Here is a 12,375-nt window from a genome sequence, read left to right on the forward strand (position 1 = left end):
TTCTGCCAGGGAAGTCTGAGTGATTTTGCTGCTCTTATCCACCTGCAAGAAGCCACAGGATGTTTCAGTTGTGAATGCTGGCTTTCTTTGTACTTTCTCCCACGACTACCATGTAACAGCTGAAAACCGACACCTTTTGCTGTATGAAAACTTTCCTTCAGCTGATGTGCTCAGATATGCCTTCGCTGCTGTACCGAATCCTGCATCTACAGCTTGAGCTGTCAGTCGGCTTTCTCATGGCAACAGCAAGATGAGCTGCAGCTCAGCACACCTAGTTGTGCTCAGTGCCACAATACCTGCTATTGAAATCTAGACCTCAGCCCTGCCACATGGGGCTTCTAATTAGCTTTACAAACTCCAGTGTTGGTGGTGATGATGGAAGAATATTGGTCAGTGGTTTCTGTGAACCTGGAAATAACCTTTGCAAGACTAATGACAGGCAACCTCAGACCTACCCTAGCTGGTGTGCCGTACCTGCAAGTGTAGCAGTGGTCCACTTGTAGCGGCAAATCAAGGCAGAAAGCAGAGTGAGGGCAAAAAGTAAGAGTGATGGGGACTGCCTGTGGTTTCAGCATGCTGCTCGGCTGGGGTAGAGCAGGTGAGGAACTCCTAGCTTGTGCTGTTACTACTTAAGCTACCTTAAACAGGATAATCTCAAGGGCTCTTGCTTTATCCAGTCCTCCTGGAAAGTCACAGCCTTGCAAAGTTGTTTGAAATGCCTGTGCTTAACTGCTCTGGAGCTTTCTGTAGTCTTGGCTGGGCTCAGAAATGTGATTTTCCATTTTTGCTTTTTTTTCTATATAAACTTTCTGTGTGAATGTTCTAGAGGAGGGAAATCAAAATGTTAAAGCTTGCCCCAGAGAGAAGGCAAACAGGCTGTGTCCAGTATCTGTTCTAAAAACTGTGACATGCAGCAAAATTTGAATATCCTTGTTTCATAGCAAAAGTCTCTGCAGCTTTTTTCATTACACTGTGTGGTTGCAGATGTGTTTGAGCAGATCGAGCCCTTCAGCATATAACTAACTCAAATTATTTTGTCAAAGTGTTGTCACCGTAGGAATTTAGGGGCTATCTAACAAAGGAGCTCTTGAGAGCCAGATGAAGCTTGGGCTTTTTATACCTGTTTTGATTTATAAATGTGAGACTTGTATCACAGTCTAAAAAACAGATGATAGGCCTTCCAAATGTTAATGCTTGTTTAGGAGGAGTTATACAAGACTGTGGCAAGAATTTTTCTGTTATGATGAGGATCCTTGGATTATTATGCTATTTGAGGGATGGAAGGGGGAAAAGTAATTAAGATTGTACTGTAGGACCTTCTTTGACACAATCCTTTTATTAGGAAGAAGAACCATTCTCTAATGCCCTGTGGAAACAGATTTTATTAGGAAATCTAGAATGTGGGGGTTTGTTTTTTTTCTCTTTAAGTGTACCCTGTGCAATCCATGGGAGCTCACAATCCTAATAGCCAGGCATGGGTTTTTAAAAAACTGAGGGGTTTCCTTCATTGCAAACAGAAACCACTGACCATGTGATTACCTGGGGAGGGATAGGGCATGTAGAATAATGTATTGCTCTAGTCAGTTCTAGGTGATGCAAAGTTGTTTGTTTGTTTGGGGGGGGGCTTTGATTTAAAAGCCCTTTAGATTTCTTTTCATTCCAACATGCTATTCATTTTCACCTTCTTCTCCAATACTCCTGTAGACCTAACGGCCTGAACAAGGCAAATGCAATGCAGTACTTCCTTAAGCTTAATACAGAATTCAAATAAGAATAAAAATAGCCTGGATTTGCATTAGGGGAAACTTCCGGCTGGCTGGGGCAAGGCTCTGCCAGTGCAGTTGAGCTCTGAGGGGTGGGGGAGCAGAGAGGAGAGAGAAAGCACTTACTGACCCTGGGAGCAGTCGATTGCTCTCAGAAGTGACCAGGGGCCTTGGTCACCTCCTTTTCAACTTTGCTATGTTTTCTGGGTCCTCTGAGGATGTTTGAGGGGGAAGGGAAGCACATAAGTGATCACTTGCTGATCCGGTTTTTCTGTTGTCCCCCCACTTCAGTAGTGTTCTTGGACACTTGATATGTAGGGAGCTACCCAAAGCTGGCTAGTCTCATACCTTCTCTGTTTGGAGATAGGTTTGGGGTTGTTTTTCTTTTCTATTCAGCACTCCTCTTCAGCAGTGGGTGGAGTTCATCACAAGTCATTACTGACTGAAGCCTTTAAACCTCTGTTTCACCCATAAAGGGAGACCAATCTGTCAATTGAATAAGTAAGCTGGAGTTATCCAGGGTGAAATGAGGAAGAGGGATATTTCCCATTCAGTATCTCCCTTGTCATATTAAAAGACTTAAGAGGATGTTGGTTTTGTCTGTGATGTGATAAGACTCAGGTGCAGAACCATGCTGTAGCAGCTAAAGGGACATGAGCAAAACTATATACCAGCCTTTAACTGCTGAATTCCTCTCTGCTGCTTGCATACAAGGAGGAGGCCTGAAGCCTTCTGGACTGGCTAGGTAATTGTTATATATAATATTGAAAACTAGTGTCATTCAAAGACACATGCTAAAATGCACAGCACAACATGCAAGCTTTCTGTGTTCTGAATCATCTGCTCAGTCGAGCTGTTAATAGTAATGGTATTTTTTTACCTAAATGAGTGTGACATCTATAGCTGAGTGAAGCTCTGTACACCTCACTTGTGGGGTTTGAGGTCAAGACCTTGAAAATGGGTATATCTTGATGCACAGCATTATGATAGAACAGTGGTGTGGTAACACGTACGTTAGTCACTTGAAAATGTGCGTTAGAAACAAAACATGAAGTCAGGAACCAAAATACATCTCTGATATTCCTGAGATAAGATTTCTGTGGAAACATAGTTATCACTCCTAATGATGATAGCGTGTGAAGCTACATACTGCATGTATGGGTGGCTTTAGACTAGCAGATGAATCTACATGCACTTATCTAGTTCTTCACTGCTGAAATAATTTAGGCAGAGCTGGGGGAATTATTAAAACTTTGACATACAAATTTTCTACTCGCATGGCAACCCTTTCCCTGACACTAACTCTTCTCTCTTTCTATTAAGGTTGACTGTGCAGAGCCAACATTACCAGCCAGTCTGATCCCTTCCAGGTCAGGTTTTGTGCAAACTTTTAAAAGCCTTTATGAAGATTGTGTAATACGGATGAGTATCTGAAAGAATTTTATTTTGGCAGTGATCGCTTAGCTTCACCCCAAGAAGTTCTTGCATCCTCCTTGGAAAGCACTGCACCAGTGACAGGTAAGCTCTTAACGTGAGGCAGAGACGTGTGAACTTTTTGCACCGAAAGTCTTTGGAAATAGGTATGCTCAAGTCTGTGCATCTACTGAACAGTAGGAGTTCTGTCTTCTGTTGCCTGAATTTATAGGCTGCCTTGTTATGGAGGAAAAATCACCCAAGTGCTCACGTGAAAAAGAGGAAGATGTGCCAACTTCCGTAGCAATGGAGAAAAACAACAATAAGGATCCGGCTGGTCCTGTATCAGGTACAGTAACTGCTGCAGCGCACTCATGCAGTGAGGAAATGGCTTGCTTCCAGCACATCTTTGAAGTGGGGAAACTGAGTACGAAAAATAACTTAATGACAACTTGTGATTTTCTGTTGTTGAACATATTTTTGTCTGCGAGTGCTCTCAACCCTGCCGGAAACTCTGAGTTTAGGAATAAGGCTTTACCTGCTTGCAGGAGGCCAGTAGCCTACAGCACTGCAAGAAGTAAACATGAAATAGTGAAATCTCGATGCTTGCTCAGCTGTCAAAACATTGTGTGGGTACTAAACCCCGGGCAATTTTGGGAGGAGAGAGAATGTTTTTATGGTTTTAAAGAGCTTAGTGATACAGCTAGACTGAATAACACTTTCCTCTCTTCCGAAGCTGATGCTCAGTGCACAAGAAGCTGGGATGGGTCAAGAGAAGAGATGAGGATAGAAGCCTTTGTGTATGGTTCTGTCTTTCACTATAGCCGTAAACACCCAGAAGAATTATTCTTACCAGATCTGCTGGTGCTTCTTCCACTTAAAAACTAAAAGCAAAACAAAACTGGAATATGTGTACACAGTGTATTTAAGCTATTTTTAAAAAAGCTGATCTGAATAAGCAGCACAGAATATGTGTGCGTGCTTGTTTGTAACCATTTTTTAACCTTTACCTAAATATAAGACTACTTGTTGTCATTTCCTGTTTGGTTTTGTTTCTTTCTTTAGTACTATCTTCCTGAAATCTAATTCAGTCCCCTCACTTAAACATACTTTCTTTCTACTAATTTGCCTCTACTGTTAATTTTCATATGTGGTCTAGGTGCCTTTGGCAAGGAGGAAACAGATATGCAAAACAGACCAGAAAGAGTCCAAATAGCTTTAAAGTCTGAGAATCCTGCTGCCTGTTGCATGTCTCTGAATAGAAAGTGTTTCTAGTATTAGAACGGAGACACTGATGAATCTCCACTTGTGGTTTTGCTAGTACCACACAATGTCTTCTAAAGGGGCTTGGGAGCCAGGTCAGATGTGTAGGGCTGCTGCAAAAATCAGCAGGGACAAAAGGGAATGCTAAGCAGAGGTGGCTGTTCATGTGAAGGATGAAAAGAGAAAGCACTTCGAACCTGAAGGTAGGTTGTTTTTTTTTTTCCCCGTGCCACTTCTTTTGGCTTGCATCTGTGTGGGGGTGTGCGTATGACTACGTAAACAGAAAAGAAAAAAAATTGTGGATGTTCTAAAAGGTATAAATAGCTACCAGAGTTACTGCTGCACAAGAAATTAGTGTGACTCTCAGACTTTCTTCAGTTTTTTAAATATTTTCCTTTTTAAATCTTTTTAATAGCTGCCTTCCTGGAGGTTATTTTTTTCCTGCTTTTTAAAGCTTTTCTAAGTTGTGGCACTTGAAAATTTGTATTGCATTTGAACTGGCATCACCAGTTCCTGAACTCTTCAGTACATCACCACCCATCTTCTGGGAAAGAGAGTTATTTTGTTGGCTCTATCAGCACCCTGTTAGTTCAGTTTTTAGGTACAAAGGACAGTCCAAGTGTCAGACTGTGTTTGAAGCTTACAGACACCTGAAATACCACAACTGTATGCATTTCATGACCTGGTTGTGCTCAAGCTCCTCTGTAACGGCAGCCAAAGTACTATGTATTTCTTGACTTCATCTGATATTCTGTAATGTGAAAGAAGATAATTACAAATACTCATAACTTCTCCTGTTAGTTTGTGCGTGGGATTTTTTTACATATTCCTGTGCTTGTGGAATTCCAAATAAAAATTAATTACAAACTGTCTCTTTAAATAGCAAACAAAAAAACAAGAAAACCCCCATGCTGGTAGCAAAATAATGGAATTCACTTATCTAATGGAATATTACTGTAACTCTTGCAACTTCAACTAGAGCAACTACAACCAGGAGTAATATTCTCACTTGCAGACATGTAACACTTCTTATTGGGATTTTTTCCAAGCCAAACATAATTATCATCACACTTCTTCCTTTATGTCTTCATAGTGTCTTTGCTGCTGCACCTCCTTCTTAGTGCCCTCTCCTGGCATTTGCTGCAGTTTCTTTTAGCCCTGTTCATCCATGGCCAGTACACTGGGCGTTGGAGGCTTGTTTTGTTTTTATCTTCACGCTTGGGTTTGGAATGTTTCTCCCCAGGAGCAGATCTGACCAAGAAGGAATTCTGCGCCATGATGGAAGAACACAAAACTGCGTTTCGAAATGTTTCAAAGCAAGACCCGGTAAGAGTCCTAGTGACAGTGAAACACAGAACTGGTTTGGCTGAGCAGTGACAAAGAAAAACACCGCAGGAGGGGACAGGCCCCTCCAGTGGTGTTATGGCTGTTCCCTTGCTATAACTACTCTCTGATATGCCTTTAGGAGGTGAGGCAGGAAAAGAAAACTACTAAAGAGCAGAGTGAGGAAGCACCAGCTGTGGTTCCCAGTAGGAAAGGTAAGAGGGTTTTGCTGAATGCATTTGTGTAATTCACTGGAGTGCATGCCTCGGTCACTTGTGTCAAGACCTGTGTAAAGAGGTGCAGAGAGCTGCCTGTCCCACACCAATTATTATGAGGGGGTTTTGTTTTGAGAAATCGTAGCTGCAGTTAGAGATCAAAATCAATTAGCAGTGGAGAGAAGGAAAATGTTATCATGCAAAACCTGCTTCTCTGATGTCTACAGATACCGATCTAACTAGCCCCATCTTCCTCTAGACAGGAGGGAAAATTTATTGGGCATTGCAAAGGAGTTGGGATATTTGAAACAGTTCTGGCATGCCTGCTCTCCCCAAAGATTTGTAAAGCAGCATCCTCCACGCTAGCTAGAGCTTGGGGTAATATGACATAGATAAGCAGGATGTTTCTACCGCACTCTGCTTAGACATCTCTACTCTTCTCATCACCTCACCTTTTGCCTTTGGAGTTCACTAAAAGTTAGTGATGTAGTAAGTCACGTAACACCCTGAACCTATGGGCTGGGGACTTAAACCAAAACCTATAACTAACCATTCCTGTACTAATTAAATGCCAGTTGAAGCCAACTAAACAACTAACTTTTGGGGCTTTGTACAAGTGGCAGTTACTGACACTAACCCTAATGTACTCTGAGGTACACAAATTGTTTTATTGGCAAGAGCTCAACACTGGAAATCTTTAACAATGGCTTCTGTTGGAGCTTAAAAGACTTTCACAAGCTGGTTTTGGGAGGCTTTCTCTTCACTTTTGTCTGAGAACTTTTTTTCTCTCTCCTCAGGGAGTTCACCCACTGCAGGTGGCATTAAAGCAGATAAAACAAAGCAAAATGAGCCGTAAGTGTCTTGACTTTCAATGATCACTTGCAGGTATGCATTTAAAGCTGCAGTCTTTTACATGATTGCTTCTTCTTATCCTACAGTGACTCTCCTAATGAGAAAGAAGTGGAGGTAAGTCTTGACTGCTTGTATCCTTAAGTATCTTGGACAACAGAAAGATTTTGTTGATAAGCCCTGATTAATATCTTATCCTATATAAAAGAATGATGCTGAGTAGCTTAAACTGAATGTATTTCTATAAGTTGGCTTCTGAAATCTTTCTTTCCAAGCCCAATGGAAATTTTGGAAGGGATGGGATGGGAAGAGGTGGCAATCTGTAAAACTGAACAAAAGATTTGTCACTACTAAAACATTTGTTTGCAAGCTTGAAGGAGCATAGCTGTGACCTCCTCCCAGGCAGAATGTGCTGATTTAAGACAGTTTTGTCAAAAGACACAGATGGCACACTGCGTGCTGCCAGGATATCGTCTATTCTGGCTGCAGATTATTTTTCCCATCGCTACAGATGGGAAGACTGGCTTTGTGGAAGTGGGCTGTGTTTTCCTGCTCTTCTGTATCTCTCCTATAACTTTGTTTGTGGGGTATAGTCCCTAATGTCTTATCAGTATCCAAGTCTACTTTAAAAGCTTCTACATCACTTGGATTATTCTGAAATCTTTTCCTCTCCCACAACAGGCTGAATTTCTGAGGTTGTCTTTAGGTTTTAAATGTGACTTGTTTACCTTGGACAAGAGAGTGAAGCTTGAGGAAAGGTCCCGAGACTTGGCTGAAGAAAATTTGAAAAAGGAGATCACAAATGCTCTAAAGATGTTAGAGGTTAGTATTGGTCAAGGCTGGTAGGACGGATGGGATGAGCGGTTGTGAAAGTGTCTCCCTTAATACAGCTCTTCTTAGGATGCGTGTGTGTAATACGTTATAAGCAAATCCGAACAAAGCTCTGAAGTGATGCAGTTGAAATAGGAGACACTTGGCATTTGAGGGGTAACCTTCACCTGAGTGTATTGAGCACTCAGGCAGTGGAGAATTTTTCTATTGCACAAACATCTGGCAAGAACCCCTGTCTTCAGCTGATTTTATGCTAGGTAAACAGAAGTCTCTACCTACTGGAGGTCTGTATCAAGTTACACTGATTGAGGACATTGGATGCTGATCTTTTGACTCTGCAGGCATGAACACAACCCCTCAGCGTCATCAGTTGGGTTCGCACTTCTTTCTCTACTAATAGCTCATACTGTTTTTCTTACCAATATGCCTCTTAGGCCTTAGTTCCTTTGTGTGAAGAAGATAACCAAGCACAGGAGATTATTAAGAAGTTGCAGAAAAGCTTGCAGTTCCTTAGCCAGTATGCAGCCCGAGTTGCTAGTAGAGCAGAGATGTTGGGAGCTATTAATCAGGTAACTGTTTCCATGTAAATGTATTTTGTACAAAGTTAAAAGCTGCTAGATGCAAAGGGATAGCAGTGTCTGTCTGCTAGGCTTCTGATTCCAGAATTAGATTTGGGAACCTTGCGTATGTAACACAGACTGACCAGTACAGCTTAGTCCTGGCTTTCTCTTCTTGGATCACTGTTTGTGGTGTTATAAGGAATCCCAGGCACTCAGAGCTATATTGCACTAGCATTGTGCAAAAACACACAACAGAAATATGATCTTGATTTTAAAAAAAAAAAAAACAACCCAAACAAAAAAAAATCCAGAAAAAACTTTGCATCAGAGGAATGTATACAGTAGAGAGTACAAGAATACAATGTGGTAACAATAGTCTTGATGCTCTAATGTTAATTCTGTGCCTTATGGAAAGGGCAGCTAATAAGTTTAAATCTATGGAAATTTACAAAGACCTGCTCAAATGTTATGTGTAATTGTGTATAATGCCAAAGAACAGCATGAAAATATGACTTGGCAATACTAGCAAATGCGTGGTGGCAGCTGAGACTGTAGAGCAGAGAAAGAGATGAGGAGGAGTTGTAAGGGCTCAGAAAATGAAGACTAATTTATTTTAGGATAAGAGTAATTACTGGAGAAATGAGATCTGTGTAACTTGGGCATGTGTTGAGAGATGGGTTGTAGTGAAACTTTGAAAGGGTGCACAAAAATGAGAGAATGTTGCATCATGGTGATACAAGATGAGAGTAGACGGTTAAGAGGAAAAAAGTCTTAAACGCTGAACATGATGCAGTTCCTCAGAGACACTACTTTTTCCTACTGCTGTTGCACTCTCTCTGTTAGGAGAGCCGTGTCAGCAAGGCTGTGGAAGTAATGATTCAACATGTGGAAAACCTGAAGCGCATGTATGCAAAAGAACATGCAGAACTTGAGGAGCTGAAACAGGTCCTGCTCCAGAATGAGAGATCCTTTAGTTCTCTTGGAGATCGAGGTAAAGCTGCTTCATCTTTCCTCTTTCTAGCACCTGCCAGATAGACCCTTATCTAATTGAGGCTTAACATATTAGGTGGAGGGGTTATATGGCTGTTGTATCTCCTTTCCTAAAAATAGAGGAAAAAATAACAATTTACTAACAGTATTACATACAAGTCAATTTCAGAGAGTTGTTTCTAAACCGTCATTAATCTTGGGGTGGGGGGGAAACACTGCAAGCATGCAGTAATGTTCTGGCTTTCCTGAAAGTGCATTGCATGTGGTGGTCATCTTATTCCTTGTGAGCAGTAAATTTGGGTGCTCGCTCACACTGGAGCATTCCCAGTAGTTATTTCCAGGTAGCTGAGCTTTGACTGCTCTCTACAGATGCTTCCTGCTCTTTTCTAAATACGAATTACACTCCTTAAGTGCAGGTGCTCTGAATTCCCCCTCTAAGCAGATGGTACAGTGGTCAGGTTTTCAGATGCCGCTGTGCACTTGTGGCTTTGCCAGAGAGGGATTAAATTCTTCTGAAAAATAGAACATGTATTTTAAAAACAGAGTTTTTAAAAGCAGTCTTGCACACTGGTAAAATTCTCACAGGAGCCTTCTGAGTCACGGGCCATTCCTTCCTGACTGTAAAAGATTGTCCTGTAACAGGACACTGCCTTGATAATAGAAGAATACATTTAATGATAGAAACATAAATTGATGGTTGTAGAGGATGTATAATGTGTGAATATGATGCACTTATCTAATGAAACAAAAAGCTTTTTCCTGAACTCTCATTTCTGCTTTCTGAGAGAACTCTGATACACTCTTTGCTGAAACAGATACTGCAAAAAGTCAGACCTTTAGTTGCAAATAAAGCTCACTGCATTCCTGTAAGCCTTTCTGATGTTTGATCTCTTCACAGATGAATCTACGAATAAAAAGCTACCGAATTCTTTTAACTTTAAGGTAATGGCCATTACATGGCTTAACATGAAATTTCAAGTGTGTTTAAGTGTGTGTGTTTATGTGTTTTTTTTCTTTGCCTTGTCATGCGCTGGTGCTCTGCTACATGCTTGACTTGATAGTTTGCTGTCTCAAATATGGGCTGATATCATCAAACACGAGGATATATTTTTTTCAGTCACCCCCACCAACCTGAGGGAACTGCATGTGGTCCCACTTAGAAGATGAAGTGTTCACAGAAGCTGAAATGGCTGTGCTTTCATGCAATGGTTAAGAAATATTGTTCATGTATGGTGTTCTCATTGGGGCTACAGAAGAAGGGTTTAGCACAGAGATGAAAAAAATAGATGGGAGCAATTCAAATTGACTGTAGGAATTCCTGTGAGCACCATTAGGAGAATTTAGATGTCTTCACTTTCAGTATTTTGCTGAAAGCTGTGTAGCCAGCCTCACTTCAGATGCTTAGGGGGCAAAAAGCAGTTAATGTGGAAAGACGCTGCTTTAAAGAATATGGTTTGGGCTGTGCTTATCATTTGATTCTTCTTTGTGTGTCACTTCAAGCTAAGTATCAACATCTATTTTTTTTTATACAGTTTGTATAAAAACAGATGGTACGTTATGTGATCAGTGAGTAATCCAGTCATTCCTTGATAGAGTCAGTAATGCCTCTTATTTGTATAGCCATCATCATCCCTTCGAAGAGTTAGCATTGCAACATTGCCTAGGAGTGCTGGAAATGCAGGTATTGGGTTGCCACTGGTAAGTAAGGGTTCCCAGACGGTGAGGCGCTTTACCTTCTCAAAACTGGCTGGGCTGAAGCACAAAAATGCCAATGCAGTAAGTGTCTGAAACTTCTTCTCTAGGCCCAATTCCATGAACCTGATGGAGATGAACGGAGTGATAAATTCAACAGGAGATCAAGCAGTTGGTAAAGTTACTTGGGCTTGTCTTTGAATGGGGTTAAATATTTTTCAGCTCTAACTGTGCCTGTAACTAAGCAGCTTATGGAGTATCTTGAGGTATAATAACGCTTAGGCTACACCTTTCATATTAGTTTTACATGCTTCAATAGGTAAATAAGCCTTTGTGACTAAATGCTACAGCTCTTTTTTTATTTTTTTTTTACTAAGAGTTGAGAGTTTTAAATTACCTTGACTTTTCTTGCTTTAGAACTAAAATACAAAATCTAGGCATCTGGCATTGATGGATCTGGGTGTGTGGTTTTTGGTGTTTTGTTTTGTTGTTGTGGTTTTTTTAAAAAGATCCTAATTTCAGGCAACTCATTTTTAAACTTAGACAAATAAGGCCTACCTAAATGAGTGTGCTGCTGCTGTAATTTCCTGTAAATGAGTAATTTCCTGCTGTATATCTGGTGGGAGATTAAGGCAAATGTCTTTAAAATATGACAGGGGACGACTGGGAGCAAAGCAAAATGAGAAGCGTCCTTCACTACAGCGGTTCATTAGCACGTATTCCTGGGCAGAGTATGAAGACGAACATGCCGAAACAAAGTAAGTTCACCAGCAGCCTCCTCCAAGGTGTGTGTGCTGAATTAGTTGGTTTGTTAATTTTTTTTAATGAACTCTTAACTGTCCACCTGATTGGGGCTATAAAGTCAAGCTATCGTGAACTCTGTCAAACTGAATGCTTGATGGAAAAGCTTTGGAACTGTTGATGCTTGCTTACAGAAATGAGCAGTCGGAATCACCTGCTGAAGTACAAGAACAACCATCAAGGAAGGAAAGTATCTCTGAAAAAGGAAAATATTCATCAAAATGGAACCTAGAGTCAGCGTAAGTTCTCACATCATCACGAGGTAAAGCAAAGTTTGGGTGGTGAACATGGGAAGAGGAAGCGAAGCTGTAGCTTTGGTTTGGTGGTTAATGCTGACTTCTTAAACAAACCAACTGGGAATGAGTAATCTCAGGTACCAGAGACTCACCCCACCAGGGGTTCATTACTAATCCTAAATGGTGAAGTAAAGAGGAGCCTCATGCTATGATCCCACCTCTTTTGGTTACTCTGTGACAGCTGTTACAACTAGGCTACTAGGTCAAGCTAACATGTACTCTTGTAAAAATGATCAAGGATTTGAGGCCTGCGCAAAACTTAAGAGCAGCTTTGGCACACACTGAGAGACAAGTAGTTATCAAGACTAACTCCAGACTATTCCAGCTAACTTCTCTGGATATCTCAAGGAAAAAAATGCTGTCCTAAACAAGTATCCCT

At 41.1% G+C, this 12,375-nt stretch overlaps 1 protein-coding gene across 2 annotated transcripts in view; it reads left to right on the forward strand.

Moving 5' to 3' along the window:
* IRAG2 (inositol 1,4,5-triphosphate receptor associated 2) overlaps window positions 1–12,375 on the forward strand; it is a 39,966-nt gene that overhangs the window by 26,090 nt on the left and 1,501 nt on the right. For both annotated transcript variants that reach the window (XM_072875243.1, XM_072875251.1), the window contains 15 exons: window positions 3,087–3,133; window positions 3,217–3,281; window positions 3,409–3,525; window positions 5,683–5,765; window positions 5,905–5,977; window positions 6,775–6,829; window positions 6,916–6,943; window positions 7,508–7,648; window positions 8,092–8,226; window positions 9,061–9,208; window positions 10,106–10,149; window positions 10,828–10,905; window positions 11,010–11,074; window positions 11,556–11,657; window positions 11,835–11,939. In XM_072875243.1, coding sequence (XP_072731344.1) covers window positions 3,087–3,133; window positions 3,217–3,281; window positions 3,409–3,525; window positions 5,683–5,765; window positions 5,905–5,977; window positions 6,775–6,829; window positions 6,916–6,943; window positions 7,508–7,648; window positions 8,092–8,226; window positions 9,061–9,208; window positions 10,106–10,149; window positions 10,828–10,905; window positions 11,010–11,074; window positions 11,556–11,657; window positions 11,835–11,939 — 1,286 coding nt within the window. The remainder of the gene's footprint in view (window positions 1–3,086; window positions 3,134–3,216; window positions 3,282–3,408; window positions 3,526–5,682; window positions 5,766–5,904; window positions 5,978–6,774; window positions 6,830–6,915; window positions 6,944–7,507; window positions 7,649–8,091; window positions 8,227–9,060; window positions 9,209–10,105; window positions 10,150–10,827; window positions 10,906–11,009; window positions 11,075–11,555; window positions 11,658–11,834; window positions 11,940–12,375) is intronic.

This window comes from Ciconia boyciana, chromosome 1, assembly GCF_034638445.1.
Source record: "Ciconia boyciana chromosome 1, ASM3463844v1, whole genome shotgun sequence".
Classification (NCBI taxonomy): Eukaryota; Metazoa; Chordata; class Aves; order Ciconiiformes; family Ciconiidae; genus Ciconia; species Ciconia boyciana.